The sequence below is a fragment of the Hipposideros armiger genome, unplaced genomic scaffold (assembly GCF_001890085.2).
Source record: "Hipposideros armiger isolate ML-2016 unplaced genomic scaffold, ASM189008v1 scaffold_247, whole genome shotgun sequence".
NCBI lineage: Eukaryota > Metazoa > Chordata > Mammalia > Chiroptera > Hipposideridae > Hipposideros > Hipposideros armiger.
The window spans coordinates 1636106-1654523 of NW_017731597.1; the positions used below are offsets into that span (position 1 = coordinate 1636106).

An 18418-nucleotide genomic window follows, 5' to 3' on the forward strand; every position below is an offset into this window, starting at 1 on the left:
TCTCTGCCATCTCCGTATTGTCATTACCTGGAACACCCCCCAGAGGGCGTCCGCAGGCAGCCATGGGGTTGGTTTTCGTTGCCGGAGGGTAGGGTGTGCTGAAGGAGAAATGGATGGGGAAGCCATTCCTGGGTATGGGTGCTCTGAAGAGGAGCCCCCTCCAATCTCAGGTTTTTCAGAGGCATTTTAACAGGCACAAAGCTTGGCATTTCATATGCCTTCCATCTTGGAATATATGTGCAAGCGTTTTGTGCCAGGCACAGGGCTAGGTCATTTGCCTAAGGGAGTCATTAAAACCCAGACATTTGCCTCTATCTGGCGGGAAGGACAGCACACCGGTTACTGGAAACACTGAGAAAAGGGCTACAGCAGGTGCGTATGAAATGAGTCCAGAGGAGGAAGTAATTGAGCTGGGATGTTTGGGAGGATTTTATACGGGGAAGAAAGCTCGTGAGTGTAGGTAGGCATGGGGCATGAGAATACCTGGCAAGTTCACAAAGCCAGCTCCATTTGGGTTGGATAGTGTATTGATTTTTTTTCTTAAAGATGATTTTTATGAAACATGACAGAATGGCACTCGCTGATCACCTTTTGAGGGTGCTTTCCCCCATTTATTGGGGATGATGTGTCCCTGCCTTGTGCCCAGTAGCTTATGTGTTTGCGAACTTGGGGTTCAGGCCTGGCACAAGGCAGCTGCTTGGCACTGATAGGAGCGAACCCACCACTTGGGCCTCCTTTGTGCCGAGATTGAGCTAAAGGTTGGTAAGAAGGCCACCGGGCTGTGCCAGGTCTGCAGTGAGCTCAGACACGTGTGTTGTGGCTTTGCTGTGGAGACCTGGAAGGGGGTGGGCCTGGACCCCAACAGCAAGGTTGGCTTTGAGCAGCTCTGACCTTGAACACTGTTTAGTTCCTGGGAGCCTTTGTTCCCTCATCAGTAAGAGGGAAAATGATGCCTCTCTCGCAGACCTGCAGTGAGGATTAAATGGATTAAAGTGGTTTGTGGGAAGAACCCAAGGTGACCTTGGTTTCTTCATTGCTGTGCCTTTTATTGAACGTGGAGGAGTAGGTCTCACTCAGCCCCTTACACAGAAATCCGTGCACCAAACGGCCTGTCCCTGGATCTTGTAATGTTCGGATCTGGACGGAGTGTCCTGACTATCAGACAACCTATCGCCTCCTACTGGAAAGAGGCCATGTGGCATCTGGTGAGGGAGCCCACTGAGCTGGAAAAACAGGCTGAGGTTGATGAAATTAAAAGTTGAGGCCTTTTGAGCTTCTTTGCTCAGCCCGCTCCAAACTCTTTGGAGTATGCTTTTTCTCCTAATAATGGCCCTGAGCCATCTCGACTGCTCGGGCCGCTTCTATTTCCTTGAAGTGTACTATCTCTTCTAATAAACTTTTTTCACCACTTCAAAAAGGAAAAAAAGCTGAGCTCAATTCTCAGCCTCCTAGCCTCTTGCCTCAAAAACTCCCTAGACAAGCCACATTCTGCACTCTCAGGTAGTCAGATCAATTCTAGAAACCCAAATGACTTGCGCATTCCAAAATATCTTCCTAGCCATGGGTGGCACCACAAAGCACAGCACAATTTCATTGCATTGCCCTTGTCCCGGGTCCCCCGTCCATTCAGCTGGTGCCACAGAGGGTGCTGTTTATTCCTTTGTGTTACTTTGCTTTGCAGCACTGCTTAACTTGCCAGTGGAATTTCATTCTTGTGGATCTTGGCCTGGAAGCTGGTTTGTGGAAGCTCAGTGGGGAGGCAAATGCTGAAGCAGGCTGGAGCTGGGAGTGCTGACTCCTGGAACGCTGAAATTTATCACAGAAACTGTGTGTGTGTGTGTGTGTGTGTGTGTGTGTGTGTGTGTGTGTGTGTGTGTAGTGCATCCCCTGGAGACCTGAAGTTGCCTTGTGGGCAGTGAGTCGGTCTGTTCTTCACATCTGTTTGAATAGAATATATTCAGCATTCTTTTTCTTTCTTTTTTAAAATTTTATTGGGGAACAGTGTGTTTTTACAGGACCCATCAGCTCCAAATCGAGTAGTTGTTTCAGTTTAGTTGTGGAGGGCGCAGCTCAGTGGCCCATGTGGGGATTGAACCAGCAACCTTGGTGCTATGAGCCTGCGCTCTAACCACCTGAGCTAACCGGCCGCCCCCATGTTGAGCATTCTTGCTTGAGGTGACGATGACATGGCTCAATGTCCTATTCCAAGAATCACTCCATCCTCTTTCCTGCTGTAGGTCGCCTTGGGTGATTTTTTTTTTCCCCACGCAAGGAAGTGCTTTATCTGCATGATATTAGCAGACCTTAGGGTGAAAGTGGTGACAGAGCAACTGGAAAACTCATTTCCTCCTACGTTGACCTTACACAGGAAGAGGGCTATGTTGAGAGCCAGCAGGAGTCAAGTGTGAAGGAGGTGGATCCCAGAACTGCCTGAGGAAGGCCGGCGCTCAGGATCAAAGGCAGTGAACACTGGAGTTGGAGGGGCGGGAACGTCCGTGCAATGCTGGCGGTGAGCAGCGCCACTCTGAGTGCCCTCAGTTGAACCAGGCTGATATTCAGCAAGTGTGCGGGGGTCTGGGCACCACCCATTCAACTGGTCAGCACTGGGTGCTATGGGAGGTCCTGGTTATTAGGGCCAATGGAGGCGGTTTTAGCACCAACAGCTCCGGGTGAACTCCTGTATGGACAGAGGGCAAGGCCCAGAGTCTGATCTCCAGAACGCAGGTACCGATGGGCTTTTCTCCCAGGACTATGGACACGACTCGGGAGATCTCAGGACAGGCGCACAGTGTCTCGTCAGGAATGCCACACCAACTTGTAAAGCGGAGCAGGCCGCAAGGGGCAGCAAAGGGGCTTCTAAGCGGCAGCCACAGTTGGTGTCATAGGATGGAAGCTGAGCAAGCCCGGGAAGAGGGCCTGGGAAGGGAGTCGGCTGGCGCTGGAGTCGCTGCTCAAATGGGGGTTTATCTCGGATTTGCGGTCTTTTCCGGTGCCTGAGGGGACGTGAACAGCGTTGGGCAGGCAGCGAAGTGGGTGGGCCCAGCATCTCCTTCCCACGTGTCCAGTGTCCCGTCATCCCTGGGGCCCCCCAACCAGCCCTGCCCCCCACCAATGGAAACGATCCTCTTCTCCAAAGTGTCCGATTCTCTTGGGATGGCTGAGGAAACTTTCTAAAAGGAAATGAATGACAACCTCCTGGTGTCTCCCTCTCTCCACTCCCATCTTTAGCTCATCCCCCACCTCCCCTACCATTGCTACTGTATTTTACGAGGGGATTTGGGAAAAGCAGTGCCCTAACCAAGGAGTCCAGCAATCCTCTAAGGCAGCGGTTCTCAACCTTCCTAATGCCGCAACCCCTTAATACAGTTCCTCATGTTGCGGTGACCCCCAACCATAAAATTCTCTTCGTTGCTACTCTATAACTGTAATTTTGCTACTGTTATGAATCGTAATGTATATATCTTTTTGTTTTCCAATGGTCTTAGGCGACCCCTGTGAAAGGGTCGTTCGACCCCCAAAGGGGTCGCGACCCACAGGTTGAGAGCCGCCTCTAATGGAAAAATGTCCTGATAGGTTTCAAAAGGGTTTTTTGTTTTTGTTTTTGGCTGGAGAAGCCAAAACCTTACCCTATTAACCTCTGCCCTGTGTTTATTTGTCTAGATGAACTCTGGCACCACATGACCAAGGAGCTTTGATGTACAGCTGCCTTCGTCCTTTCTGGGCCCTGCAGGCATCTGTAGCTCAGGGCAGGAAGCTGGAGGGACCTCAGCTGTTTCACCACCTGTGTTTTCCCCTCCCCTCTTAGAGAATGGTGTAGGAGCAGGAGAGGGCGGGGGAGAGAAGGGGAGATTGTAAACTGAGTGCTCTGCGATTTTACCACTGGGGGGTAGCTGCAGGCTCCAGTTGGGGGGAAAGTAAGGACCCCCAGAGCCGGGAGGTCTGGCAGGCTTCTCTGAGTGTCAGCTGGTGCATTTTTTCATGTTCTGGTATCTAGGAAATACAGGAGTCATTTCCTCCTGTATTTTTCCTCTCTCTCTCTCTTTTTATTTTAAGATTTTATTGGGGAATTGAGGAATTGGGGAAGGGGAACAGCCAAGTTGTTGTCCTTCAATCTTAGTTGAGGGCGCAGCTAGCTCAGCTCCAAGTCCAGACACCATCCGGCCGCCTGTCGGCAGCTCAGCTCAAGATGCTGTGTTCAGTCTTAGTTGTGGGTGGGCGTAGCCCACCATCCCATGCGGGAGTCAAACCGGCAACCTTGTTGTTAGGAGCACGTGCTATCATCAGCTGAGCCATCCTTCCACCTGTTGGCAGCTCAGTGCCAGCTCAGCTCAGGCGCAGCGTCACTGGCCCATGTGGGAATCGAACCAGCAACCCTGTTGCTCAGAGCTCGCTCTTTTAACCAACTGAGCCACTCAGCCTGCCCCATTTTTTTCTTCTTGAGTATAACTTTATTGCTTGTGATTTTTGTTTCCGTGCACAATTGGGGTCTAGTAGCCTCTCTTGCCTTTTGTTTTTATCCTTTTTATTATATGTTTCAAGTGGACAACATTATAATTCAACATCTGTATATACTACAAAGTGATCACTCCTGCCCCCCAAAAAGAGTCTGGGTACCGTCCATCACACACTGTTGACTCCCTTTACCTCCTCCCCCACTTCTCTGTCTCTTTAATTGTGTTATATATATTAGCTTAGTACCAGGTATAACATTTAGAAATTCACAGAAAATCTTAAGAAATGAATCAAGGTATAACAGCACGGAAATTTAATGATAATAATAATAATAATAACAACAACAACAAAGCTATACCAAATGGTAAGCGAGCTATCTGGATCTTGAAGGAGATAGCCCATCAGCCACATTTCTGGGGGTCAGTGATTCAAGGCTAGGCCTCTTCTCCATCTCTTTTCCATGAAGGGTCCCTGGTCCACAGCAGCAAAAGCTCAGGGCAGTGACCAAGCAGGAAAAGGACCCCCTGAGGGTGGCCCCTCCCTCTCCAGGGCTACGTTTATGCGGGCTGCTGTGTCCAATCCAATTTATTTACCAGCTGAGAGTGGGTTGTTGGTTTTCTGTTTTTTGATTCCTGGGCAAAAGCTCTGCTAGCACCCTCTTCCCAGAAACCACTCCATGGAGCTGTAGAATTTGAAAAAAACAAAAGCAGGACATTCAATGTCTCATCCTGGGCATCCCCACCCCCAGTACCTGCTTCCTGCCGGAGGTGGCAGGGCTGTGCCCAGGGGGGGCGCTCTCCTAACTGCATCCTGAGGTTATCCATGCGCCACTGCACTCCACCCCCCAGCCTGGATGCCTGAGGTACCGGTGCCCAGCACCACCGCCACCACCGCCACCACCGGAGCCCAGACTGGGAGGCGGGCAGGGTCCCCATGACGCGTTCTGCCTGGTAAGAGAGCAGGCTGGGCAGTGCAGAGCTCCACAGAGCGCTGACCGACCTAAAATCCTTATTTCGGCTAAAATCTCATTGGGGTAGGTTTTTGGCTTGTCAGTCATTGACTGAGACGAGTGCATTGAGTTGCAGCTTTTCTCTTCTACGGTACACCAGGTACACCAGGCGCGGTGCTGCCTACGCACTGCCACTGCGAGAAGCTGTGGACAAGGAGCGGGAGCAAGCCTGCCCCTGAAAATCCCAAATTTCTCTTTCTCCCTCTCTCCTCCTCCCTGCCCAGCCCTGCCTCCCTCCCCGCTCCTGTGCTCCTGATGACAGAACTAGCTTCACACAGATAACCCCCTCTTTGCCACTGTCATGCCCTTAAGAACCCCATTTTAAACAAACAATTCCTTGGCAGTACCAAAGCTGGTGAACCTGCTTATAAGGGTGAAATCTGGTAAATCAATAAGGTATTGTAATTAAACTTCGCCAGTTTGCAGTTGGATCCATCCTGATATTCAGCTGTTTCTCCTCCCACCGATTAACTGAAGAACTCTGTTCCCTTTTTCAGGCTACTCATACCTCGTTACTTAACAAACATCCTAACCTGAAAAGAACAGCTTCTTTAATCCTGGGGTTCCCAGACTTCGAGACCCAAGATCACCACCCTCTAGCAGTTTTTCACAGATGGCTACTGGACAATACGAGTTAAGATAACATTGAGACAGGCCTGAGGCCTCAGAAGACCCTGGGAGACGACTTCTCAACAGTTAGCCCTTTCCTTTGTTCTTTCCCATTTACCTGCCTATAAAACCTTCTGACCAGTCTAGGAACAGGGGGTGGCCTTTGGACAGGAGTCTGCCATCCTCCCAAAATGCCGGCGTTCTGAAGAAACCTGCTTTCTTTCCACCAACCATGTCTCTCGATGTTTAACTTTTGCAAGTGGCAGGCAGCCCNCTGGCACTCAATGGAGCTGTCTTCAGACCGGAAGTGCCTCTTCGCAAGGGGCTGCCCCTGCTCCTGTTCCGGGCTCAGCCCTCGAACCCTGCGATGCTGCCGACCATGATTGGTGAGGAGGGGCCTGTATGGCTGGCCGGTGCCCTTGAGGCAAGGGCGGCTGGGCGTGTGCGTGTGTCTGTGTGTATCCTGGGATGGGGTTCCACAGACCTTTGCCTCCTTCAGCTCCTCTCCAGCCTCAGGGCATCTGGAACTCACCAGACAGAGGGTCTGTGATGCCAGCTTCCAGACCACTGGGGAGTAGACACAGAGTTTAGAGGGAGCTGCCTTATCTGAGGCCACAGAGCAGTGTGTTGGGGGTTGGACCCCGGAGCCCCTGTTACCTGGGCTGCTTTTCATGTTAAGCACACGCCGTGGACCTGCGTTTGGAGCCAGCTCCCAGGAAGGAGCTCAGAGCCGTCGTGTATAGGTTTCCTCGTCTTGGTTTCCTTCTCCTGACCCCAACAAAGCCTGTCACACACCCCTGCAGCATCATGGGCACCCTGCCCTGCCCCAGTCCCCTGGCGCCCCGGGAGTTTTGGAGCACTTCCGAGTTTGGCAGAGTATCCACAGACCTCAAAGGGCCTCATTTCACCCTCTCTGCCAGCTGCCCGGAGGAACTCTCCTCTTTTTTCTCGCTGTTGGTCTGGACGAAGCTGGCAGCCAGCAAGTCAGGGAGTGCTCTAGCTTGGTGGTTCATCTTCCTTCCCCCGCCTCGCCTGATGGTCAGAGTGTTTTCTCTAAAGCTGGACAGATGCCCTGTTCCCTCTCAGCTCTGTGGCTCTGAGACCATTCCTCCCCCACCCCGCAGCTTTGATCACAGGAGTCTGAGATGCCCAACTCTCACCACTCCTTCCTCTACTCTCCATGCCAACCGGGGGTTTCTTCTTCTTCCTAGGGCTCCTGGCAGAGGCAGGCGTGCAGCTGCTGTCCTACCAGACCTCGGCGGTGTCGGACGGGGAGGCCTGGCACGTCATGAGCGTCTCCTCCCTNATCTCATGTGGGAGTCGAACTGGCAACCTTGTTGTTAGGAGCACGTGCTCTCACCAGCTGAGCCATCCTGCCACCTGTTGGCAGCTCAGTGTCAGCTCAGCTCGGGCGCAGCTCACTGGCCCATGTGGGAATTGAACTGGCGACCCTGTTGCTCAGAGCTTGTGCTTTTAACCAACTGAGCCATTAGACTGGCCCTGGTTACTGTTGTTTTAAAACCACCATCTGGTCTCTCTAGTCATACCTTTAGCTTTGGTTTACTTTTCTTTTGTTGCTTTTTGGGGCAATATTTTCTTTGCTAGGGAAAGCGAGCAGTTGGGTGGAGACAGTACTATTAGTTGATAACTTATCATGCATTCATTCAATCTGTTTGACGGTCCTGGAAAATTGGTGTGATTTTTAGAACTGAGACAACTAGGAAAAGTTCCAGAATCTTCCCAAAGATAAAGAGCTAAGTAGTGAATGCCACAGGTCAGTTTAGATTTGGATATCTAGCTCCAAAGTCTGGGCTCTTTCAACTGTCACATAGGTGGCATTTTTGAAGACCATACACCTGGCTTTCAAGGGACTACACTGTCCAGTGCCCTGTTTTGGGTGGTCAACTACAGTCTACACTGCAAAGCCACGTGCTGCCTCCTCCGTCTTCACAACTCTGCCTTCTGCTTCCCTACCCAGTTCTCACCCTGGGGCACCTAACAGGTCTCCTGCCAATCATATCTCATGGACATCTTCACCCTGACCTGCGATGTTCTAGATTGCCATGCGTCCCTGGTTCTCAGCCACTGGCGTGGAATCTGAGAAAAGCTGCTTCCTCCTTCCCTCCCCCTGGCCTTTCCTTACCCTTGTGGAAGAATTGCTCTCTTTGGTTCATCACTTCTGTGAACTCCTGGGCAGACATCCGCTTCCGGGAGTCCAGGCGTTTTGGCAGGTCTGAGGTACTAGACACCAGCTTTTCCAGGGGGGAGCCTGGAAAGCAAAAACAAGACTGATCAACGTGCGTCACGGCCATGGTCACTGCTACGTTTCCTGAGTCCAGCAGAGAAGCTGGGCTCTGTGGGAGCTCGAACTGGGGGAAAGTTCTCTGTGGGCAGATTACAATGCCAAGAAATAATGAGGGTCAGAACACATCATGTTAGCAAGATATATGGGCAGATACACTCATGTCATCAAGGTACATCCCGCAGAGCACTTAGATGAGTGTCTCGGATCACACCCGCCATAAAATAATCAACAAATATTCACTGGATATCTCAAACCCACCACCTTCTCCATCACCAGCTGCAACCAAACCATCATTACCTCTGGCCTGGACTCTTTGCTGGAACAACCTGCCTAATTTCCCCATAACCACCTTTGTTCCTCTTCAATCTAGTCTCTCCATAGTAGCCAGGGAAGTGCCTCAGATACATTAATCAGATAAATTTACTCCATTGTTGAAACCCCTTTGCTCTCAATCACATTATTCTGCCCAAGCAAGAGGGAGGTAACCTCAGGGAGCGGTCAGGTAGAAAATGGGCCCTTCCACTGGATGAATCTTGTCAGAAGTGCCTGACAGGAAGACGGGACTCACCTGGAGAAGCATCCTGGGACACTCGAAATGAAAAAAAGCTTGCTGCCAACCCAGAGCCATAGGAGAAGGCGCCAATCCTGGAACCAGCCAAGTCCTGGGCAGAGCGCCTGCAAGAGAAGAAATCAGAACCCAGAAAACACGTTGGCATGACAGTCTGCCCGTCAAATAAACCACCAACCTATCAGCCCAATCGAGTCCACCTCTTGCAACTTAGAGATGGCTTCTGGGCACTCTACACAAAGGGGAACTTTTGAAAGACCAGGGGATAGGCCCAGGAGGAGGACAGCATGCTAAGAGGAGAGCCGCTGAAATCCAACCTACAGAAGGCACAGTGAGCATTACGGGATTTTGGGGTGTAGAAGGAACTTCTCCCCATTCATGAGGACAAGATGAGTTCGTTGGACTCTGAAGGCATCTCCAAGTGGAGGTCAGACCACTGGACTCACCTTCCAGACTTCCATGTTCACTGGTGACACTTTACCAGTCGTAACTCTTTTATCGTCCCCTCATTTGTAATAATTTCATCAAGTTCATATATACTGGGGATGCCCCAAAAATGTACACATATGACGTTTACATCTTTTGTTATTGGTATATATTGAGTATTACAATTTTAATACAGTTTTTTCCTTTCTTAAAATGTGTATACATTTTTTGGGCACCCTCTGTATATGTATCTCCTATGTTATCTGCATGTACTATATAGTACAAGTATTTCCTTATAAAACCCACAAAATAGAATGTCAATAAAAATGACAGTTAACATTTGAGTATTGCTAAGCATTAAAGTTTTAATTGCTTTAGGCATTTAACATGCATCAAAACCCTAGAAGGTACATATTGTTACTGTGCATATTTTATAGCTGGAGGAAGTAAGGCATACAGAGGTGAAGTATTTTTCCAAGGTCAAACCTAATAAGCGGTAGAGATTTGAACCTAGGTTGTGGGCTCCAAAGCTAGACTTTCTTAACTACCATGCTTTACTGAGCAGAGATATTAAATAGAGGAGACAAAAATATGCATAAAACTTCTATTTCTTGCTGTACCAAATAGACCCTGAGAAATATTGCACAGCCCCTGGCATAAAACATGTACTTCACTTTGGAGATAACTGGTTAATACTGATAATAAACCTGCCTATACACACCGTGTTTCCCTCAAAATAAGACCTAACTGGAAAATAAGCCCTAGCATGATTTTCAGGGTGCTTGTAATATAAGCCCTACCCCAAAATAAGCCCCAGTTAAGATCGTCAGCCAGACATGGCTGTATTTGAATAAATGTAGATTTTTGTGCATGAATAAATGAATAAAATGCATCTTTTGGAGCAAAAATTAATATAAGACCTGGTCTTATTTTCAGGGAAACACGTTATACCTTTGAAACAAATTTCTTTCCCTTCTCTTCCTTCCCTCCCTCCTTCCCTTCCTTCCTTCTTAAAAAAAAAAAAGAAAAGAGAAGAAAATCTGAACCAGAAGAGGAACCGAACTGGATGGACCCCTGAGACCACCACAGGGGTGAGGGGGTAGGAGGTGGGGCCAGATGCGGGACTCACTGGGACAGGAGTGAGGCCAGGCATCCGTAGAGGGACGAGGTGTACGTGTTCCCGTTGTGCGTGGAGAAGTACAGGGAGGGCTTGGTTTTCTTGTTGAACATGTCCAGTGAGGCCTTCTCAAATGCTTTCTCCACGTCCTTGTTGTTGTAGGTGTCTTCCAGCTTTAGGCCCCTGCGAGGCAGCCAGAGGAACAGGCCAGGTGAGAAGCCACAGGAGGGGGAGGGAGGCAACAAGGGGAGAAGCAGCGGCTTCCAGAGAGAAGGCTTGGGGGCACCTGGTTTCATTATAGGATGTTTGGAAATACAGAACCATGCAAAGAAGAAAATCTCACTAACAGTCCTACCCTTTAGAGGGAGCACTGCTTCCTATTTTTCTTGTGGAATCCATCCCTACTTTCATTAGTTTATTGGAAAATAAAAATCACACCATACATTCTGCTTAGCACGCTTCCTTAACTAATTTTCTCTATGACATTAAGTCATCTTCTAGGACATTGTTTTTCAAGGCTGCAGAAATTAGTGAGCCAAAAGGTATGTGCCTCTTTAAGGACTTAGCGTCAAATTTTCCTACTACTCCCCAAAACCCGTGTCTCAATTTACACATCCATCATTGCTCATTTTTCCACAGCCTCTCCAATTCTGGGTATTCAAATTTTTTAACAAAACGACGTAAGGAACATGGCAACTTGTTCAACTTTGTTACTAATGAGTGTGCACATTTAAAAATATGATGACATGCATTTCTCCTTTGAGGAATTTCTTATCCATATCCTTTGTTCAGTTTTCTACTGGGGTGTTTATCTTATTATTGATGAGACTTGCGTATATTAAAGATACTAAGCTAGTCTCTTTGCTATATATTAGAATTTTTTTTTCTTTTCTCATGGGGAGGGTCTTATAAGCAGTGTATGTGTTAATTTGGGGGTTTTAGTTAAGTGTCAGGGTTACTAGTGGTAGTTAGTGATAGCGGCAGATACTGGTAGAATACTGCAAACCTTGACATGAACAGTTATCAAGAAGAAAGGGAAAGATGGCCTTCCCAGTGGGAACTCTTTGTACTGAAGATTCTTCTTTTCTAAACGTCTCAGAGTACTACATTAATAAATGGCATCCTTTTTGCTTTATTGACATCTAAAGGGGGGAGTTAGACTATCTTCATTTCATAGACAAGAGAAACTGAGGCAATAAGCAAGACGTTAATGAGGTCAATGGCAAGTCAGAATGACAGTGGACACTGCACAGGTTGCTGTCTTTTTTTTTTTAGAATTTTTTTATTGTGAAATACACATTAAAAAAATTAGTTTCAGCTGTACAACACAGTGCAATAGTTATACTTTTTACCCCTCACAGTGACAACCCCCTCCCCCAATCCGCTGCCCCACTACCCCCCATATCATATATGTCTATTACAATTCCCTTGACTCCACTCCCACACTATACTCCACCACAGGTTGCTGTCTTGTACTGCGATTATTTGTTTCTAGGTGTTTCTGTCCATATCAACTTGTGAGAGCCTCTAAGCAGGGATCATGGAGTCACATTCATTTTTGTGTCCCCAGAGTTTAGTATGATGCCTGACAGAGGGGATGTTCATCAAATGTTTATTGACTGAATGGTAAGACCATACTCCCTCTCCCCCTTTTCGTTCTCTGAAGCTTTTTAATGTCACTTGATCTAGAGGTCCTGGCCAACTCCCTGTGCTCCCTGAGATAAAAGGCGGAGGGCCCCATTTAGACAAGGACCCCTGTTAGGACTTGGTGTCACTTCTATTGTGTTGGAGAATTGTCCTTGTTTTTCCCCCACTGGAGAGATTGGTGGTCCAGACTCAAGGCGTTAGGAAGCCTCCTCTTCCCTCACCCCTCACGAGTCTCTAGGCTCCCCACATCAGGAGGACTCACCTGAAGGCCTCCAGCCCCTTGTAGAGGCTGTTCTGTGTGTCGCTGCTGGCTGACAGGAAGTCATTGAACATCAGACGAGCCAGGGATTTCTGAACCAACTTGCAGAAGGGGGTGTGGAAGATCATAAACTGTAAATCATCAAGAGTAAAAGGTCGATCGATGCCAGCTGAAAGAGGAAGTGTGACAGCAAGGATGTGGCATGACAGACAAGCCATTGACACCCACTCTCCAAGATCTAACTGTACCGAGGGATGCTAGGCCTCTCAGAGAACTAGCTCCTACCTCCAGCAAACCCTCATAAGGTTAGTTCATTCATTATACAAGCATTTCACTGAGCACACTCCTTATAAAGAAACAAGGGAAAGAAATAAATATATCCTTCCTCTCTACTATTGCCAACCTCTGAGACAGATAATCCCTCCAAATCAGACTCGTGTTCTACAATTTTCTCTATTTTCCAGAGTCTCCAAAAATACGAAGCTTAGTGATGTCTCCAAGGTTACTCAACTTGAAAATGTCTGGCTTTGGATTTAGGTTCCAATGTTTCTGACTCAGCAATACAGACTGCTCCTCTCACTTTCAAGAGGAGGGTGATGCACCCTCTGCCCCTAGGACAGTTGACACTTTAATGCTGAGACCCGGGGCAGCATCGATCAAATTCCATATGAGAATAAGGAGTAAAATTATTAGAATGCCACAAGAGTTCAGAGGAGGCGAGAACAATTAGCCAGTAGCAATTTGACGGTGGATGGGCAGAGGCAGAGAGGTCCAAGTGGACTCCTCAGCCATGGGAGGTGGCTGTGGCAGCCAGCATTTCACCCAGTGTGGTGCAAAGGGGCAAGCAGTGGCTCCTTTAGCCACCCCATCCATGCTCAGCACATGCCTTTTCCCACACTGAAATTTGCTGGTTACAGGAGCCCACCTGGGTGTGGCTAAGCAGGTAAGAACCCTTTCTATTTTTTAAAAGTAGGCTTCACTGTAGATTTAAAACAAGATTTGTTTCTTTTCCGACTATGAAAGCAGTCCATGTTTTTTTTTTAGCTGGAAAATTCAGAAACTGAAAGTGAAAATAAAATCAACATGTAATGCTACTATCCAGAGAAAAATCGCTGATGACAGCATACCGAAAATACAGGTAAGATGTTTCAACATCCACAAGACTTTAAAAGGTGGCAAACTGCCAACAAAGAGTCAAATCACTCCTGACTTCAACGGAAATAATTCTCTTGAGATCATTTTCAGAGGCGAGAAGACACCTTATCTTAAGCATTCAGGACAAACTCTTGGCCCCATGTACACAGAGCCCCCACTTTCTGCCCTTGGGGCCCCGTACCTTGCTTGTACTGGTTTTGGGTTTTCTGACGGTATACTGCGTAACATCGGTCCAAGGCACGTAAGTAGCACTGGATGGAGAGCTTCCCGTCCACCATCGGGTACTCTGAAGCCCCATCGGGTTTGTAGAAGTCGTATACGTTCTCCATGTGGGTCCCCCGGAGCCCTGGCAAGGCACACAAGGGACTCAGAGACTCACAGTGCAGCCCATCCACATCAAGCAAAGAGGATAGGAGAACCATGCGCAAATAGTCCCCAGGTTATCTGTCTCGCGCCCAAGCCCGAGCCCACTCAACATCCCTCACATGTTCAAGGGAGCTGAAGAGATCGTTGCTCTTATGTAAATGAGGTTTACTTTTCCCCTTCCACACCTATGTGAGTTTAACAAAATCTGAAATAGACGCCAAGGGTCTCAAAGGAAACATTTTCCCTTTATACCCAATTATCTTCTTTTATCTTCAATGGCCAGTTTAGCTCCCTAAGGGCCTTGTCAGCAGCACCAACAGCATTTATTCCACCCATCATTATTCCAGTGTGATGGTGCAGATGAGGAAACCTCCCTGATTCCTCTCTCCCCTCCCTCTCCTGCCCTCTGCTCCCCCGTCAGGCCTTTTGAAGGCAAGTGACATCGTCCCCAAACCCATCCTTCAGCCCTGAGGAGTGGGAATGCCAGTTTGCGATTAGGAGCTATGCATTTGGCCACGCCGTCCATGCACAGGTCACTACAAACCTCTCTCAAGGACCAGAGGGGCATTGGGCCCAACCAGCATTGCCACGGCTCCAGCCCCACCTGTGGGGCGAGCATTGCCTTTGGGATAGACTGCAATGTCTCCACAGACCACCATTGCATAGCGACCTGTCAGGAGAGACAAAAAATATTATCACCACTAACAAATCTCGAGTAGATTGAGTGCCTCTGGTGTACCAGCCCAATTTTATATACTGAAGATAGACCATTGAACAAAACCAAAAACCCCTGCCTTGTGGAGCTTATGTTCTCGTGAGACTCATCATGACACATTTGAAATGCCAAGTCAAAACTCAGCGTCCTGTTATTCTAGCTGTACAACGCTCACTTATTCAGAACTCTTGTTTCGAATTCCCTGAAAAATTTATTAACTGGTACTTTGGGAGATAATTTAGGTTTGTACCCATCACCTTCTAGCCCTCTGGCTAAAATTCCTTCCAATAGAAGGTCAAAGGATAGGGAGGGAGACTCACATTTGAAATACTAGCTAGACACTAGTTATCGTCAAACAATTCTTAAAACCATCCAGTGAGGCAGGTAACACCCACATTTACAGAGGAAGACACTGCCTTCCAGAGAGATGAAGTAACTTGTCTAAGGTCACCCACTTAGTGAATATGGAATTTGATATTTAAACCCAGTTCTGACTGGATCGTAAACCATGTGCTTTGAACGACTTGGTACAACTCTCATTGTGAAAAGGGTTTATGTTGAGTAACCACGTTTAATGTAGGCGATCCATAGTTGCTACCTCTATATTAGTCAGGCTATTATTCAATAAATGATTGTTGTCTTGACTATTATTTTTCCACCGTCATCTGATAGTACTGTGACCCCCCCACCCCACTTGAGTCTGTGGGACAGATAATGGTAGTGATTTTAGTATTCTATCTAACCTGTAAAGAAGACCCCAGGAGTTATCCCAGTACTGTGTTGGGAGCCATATTTCTATGTAATTGAATCCTCATGATAAGCCTATATATCAGATACAGTTACCTCCTCTTTATAGACAAAGAAATTGAGGCCCAAAGAAGTTAGGTCACTTGGCTAGAGTCACACAGCTATTGGATAATATGATAAAGATTCAGAGTTAGGATTCCAACCCAAGTTCAGTGAAACCCAAGAACCTTCTCTAAGAATTATAACAACTCCAACTCCAACCCCAACAAAAAGTATATATATAAATATATATCTATGAAATATATATCTATGAAATATATATATATATTTGGAAACTATAGAAGAGTATTTAGAAGCCATTAAGGAAAAGATCAGTAAATTTGGCTACCTGAACATTAAAACTTTCTATCAGGTACAAACTCAAAGGACAAACTGGGGAAGTATTTACAATACTTATATCAAACAAAAAGCTATTTTCTTTTATTCATAACAGTCTCATAAAAAAGACAAGGTATGTAATAAGAAAATGGCCAGTGAACATTGTAAAAAAATTGAAGCTCTGGGCCAGCCAAGTGCTGCGTTGGTTAGGAGTTGGCTTGGGAAGCCAGTTCTGAGAAGCAGGGCTGCCAGTTCAGATCCCACATGAGGGCCAGTGTTGCTCTGCCCTCTACAGCTAAGATGGTGAACAACAGCTCGACCTGGAGCTGGGCTGCCGAGAGTTGCCAGTGACGGCATAGGCTGCAGCCGCAGTGGGCTCCCATAGCTATTGTGAGCAGCTGGCAGCCGGTGTGAACTGCCAAGAGCAGCTGTGAGCAGCCGTCCAGTGGCTGGCAACTGACCTGCCTCACCCGGGAAGAGCGCAATGATAATACCAACATGGGCCAGTGAAGTGATGTCCTCCACAACTAGACTGAAGAATAAAAGGACAGCAACTTGTCTGTGCCCCTTCCCCGATTCCCCAACGCTGTTCCCCTCCCCCAATTCCCCAATAAAATCTTAAAAAAAAAATCAAAGCTCTTGTGTGACAAAAAAAGCAAATCAATGACAATATTATTTTACGTATTAAGCTGATAAAGAATAGAAAGCTTGATAACATGTGTTACAGGAATGTACTTTAGTACAACATTTTGAAGAGCAATTAGGCATATTCTATTGATCTTTTAAATCAACATATCCTGCAATTCCACTTTAGAAATCCATTCTTACAACACATTATCACAAGCATGCAAAGCTATTGTACAATGTTCATTAAAACAATTGTTTATAATTGCAGAAAACATACAACTATCAAAATATCCATCAATATGGCACCAGTTAAGAAAAATTTGGCATATCCATCAATAGAATATTATGCAGCTTTAAAAAGAATGTAGCAAATCTTTTATATATATATATATATATATATAATAGATATAGATGATATAGATATAGATATAGAATGACCTCTAAGCGTCATTCTATGCTTAAGGAATGAGGAATAATATGCACAATGTTAAAAACTAAAAAACTGGAAGGACACACAGAAACTGTTAGTGTTAAATTCTGGAAATGGCAGTGAAGTGTCAAAGGGAACTTTTTCTTTCCTTTTGTGTATGTGTATTTTTTTATTTTTATTTTTATTTTTGTAGAGGGCAGTGTCACTGGCCCTCACATGTGGGATCCGAACCGGGCCCTCTGGCGTCCCAAGCCAGTTCCTAACCATTGTGCCACTCGGCCGGCCCTGTGTATTTTTTTTTTAACTATACATTTCAATTACTTTCATAAAAAAAAGATAGGGAAGATGCAGTCTCCCAGGCCACCTGAACCAGTGCACTCTTTCCTTCCCTTACACCCTGCTGTCTCTCAGGAGTGATTTGGAACTTCCTGGTGAGTCTCAGAAACACTTCCTCTCATCCCAGAGTCCCCAGGTGAGCGGTTGGCCAGGTCAGAAGCAGAGATCTCACCTACACTGGCCTTGTCTGGTATTGGCAATTGTCATTAGGCTCAAGTTTAACTATGCTTTTTGTTTTAATACAAACTAACAATCTACATCTCAATAGTTTGCTGTTGAAGTATTTTCCCCACCAAGAAATCCTATTGAAGGAGGGTGCCTTTGCAGTCCTCTCCTGTGGAATGCCCAGCCATTTAGCAGAATCTACTTATTTGAAATGACACGCTTAAAGCTGCTGATGTTCCCAAATATAACCTCTGATGTTTGCTTAAAGGCTGCCCTTTATTTCTACTCTCCAACTGAATGCTTGGTTGGAAATATTGGTGGTGATGATAACAGGGGCTGCTGGAGAGGTAATAATATAAGTGCCAAGCAGGAAAAGCGCTGTAAGAACAGATTTGATGATGTAGAGACTGGCATATTCCAAATCAATGGAAACACTGATGGTGGGGCTATATGCAGGGAAGTCAGAAAAAACACTGAACAGGTGTACGGACCAGTACTGCCTTGCTGTGTGAACAGAGACAAACCATTAAACTCTCCTTGGCTGCTTTTAGAAATACAGAACATAGGATTAGATAATCTCTGAGGTCCTGGCCAACCACAAGACTTCATAATTAATTTTATAATTAATATTCATTATGGTTTCTAAGACTTTAATTCTAGTTTCCAACTTAGTAAATAGAGAGTGTTTTGACTGCTCAGGTACTGTTCTTTCACATCTCCATAGATATTTTATTCAGTTCTTTTACTAGCCCTGCAAGGCAAATAAGAACTCTGAGCCTCAAAGAAGTTAAGGCACTTGTCAAAAATTATTGGCAGAGTTAGGCTTCTAAATCTCCATTTGTACTGTTTCCCTTGGACCTTTTTATGCTATCACAACAGGGTTCTTCCTTCCAATATAGCATTGAGGGAAATGATTGGTAAGATACGTACAGGGTAATGTTAATATGCAAAAAGCAATTTCCTAGGAACCAGGCAAGGGAGAAAGAGCAGAAATACCGGTACTCTGTCTAATAGTCTATCCTGTGATTCTTTGGGTCTATTTTTACCAAGGTGTTTTCCCCTTGATGTCTAACTTGTTTAAATCTTTCCACATCACCAATATCGCTC

At 46.6% G+C, this 18418-nt stretch overlaps 1 protein-coding gene across 1 annotated transcript in view; it reads right to left on the reverse strand.

Annotated features, from left to right (window-relative positions):
- Nucleotides 1-8133: 8133 nt before the first annotated feature.
- The window catches only part of HMGCS2 (3-hydroxy-3-methylglutaryl-CoA synthase 2), a 15206-nt gene continuing 4921 nt past the window's right edge, over nucleotides 8134-18418 (reverse strand). Inside the window, exons 3-8 of the mRNA XM_019655795.1 lie at nucleotides 14458-14583; nucleotides 13729-13893; nucleotides 12396-12561; nucleotides 10499-10669; nucleotides 8944-9050; nucleotides 8134-8339 (exon numbers count right to left, since the gene is read on the reverse strand). Of these exons, the coding sequence (XP_019511340.1) occupies nucleotides 8149-8339; nucleotides 8944-9050; nucleotides 10499-10669; nucleotides 12396-12561; nucleotides 13729-13893; nucleotides 14458-14583 (926 nt within the window). The 3' untranslated portion in view covers nucleotides 8134-8148. The remainder of the gene's footprint in view (nucleotides 8340-8943; nucleotides 9051-10498; nucleotides 10670-12395; nucleotides 12562-13728; nucleotides 13894-14457; nucleotides 14584-18418) is intronic.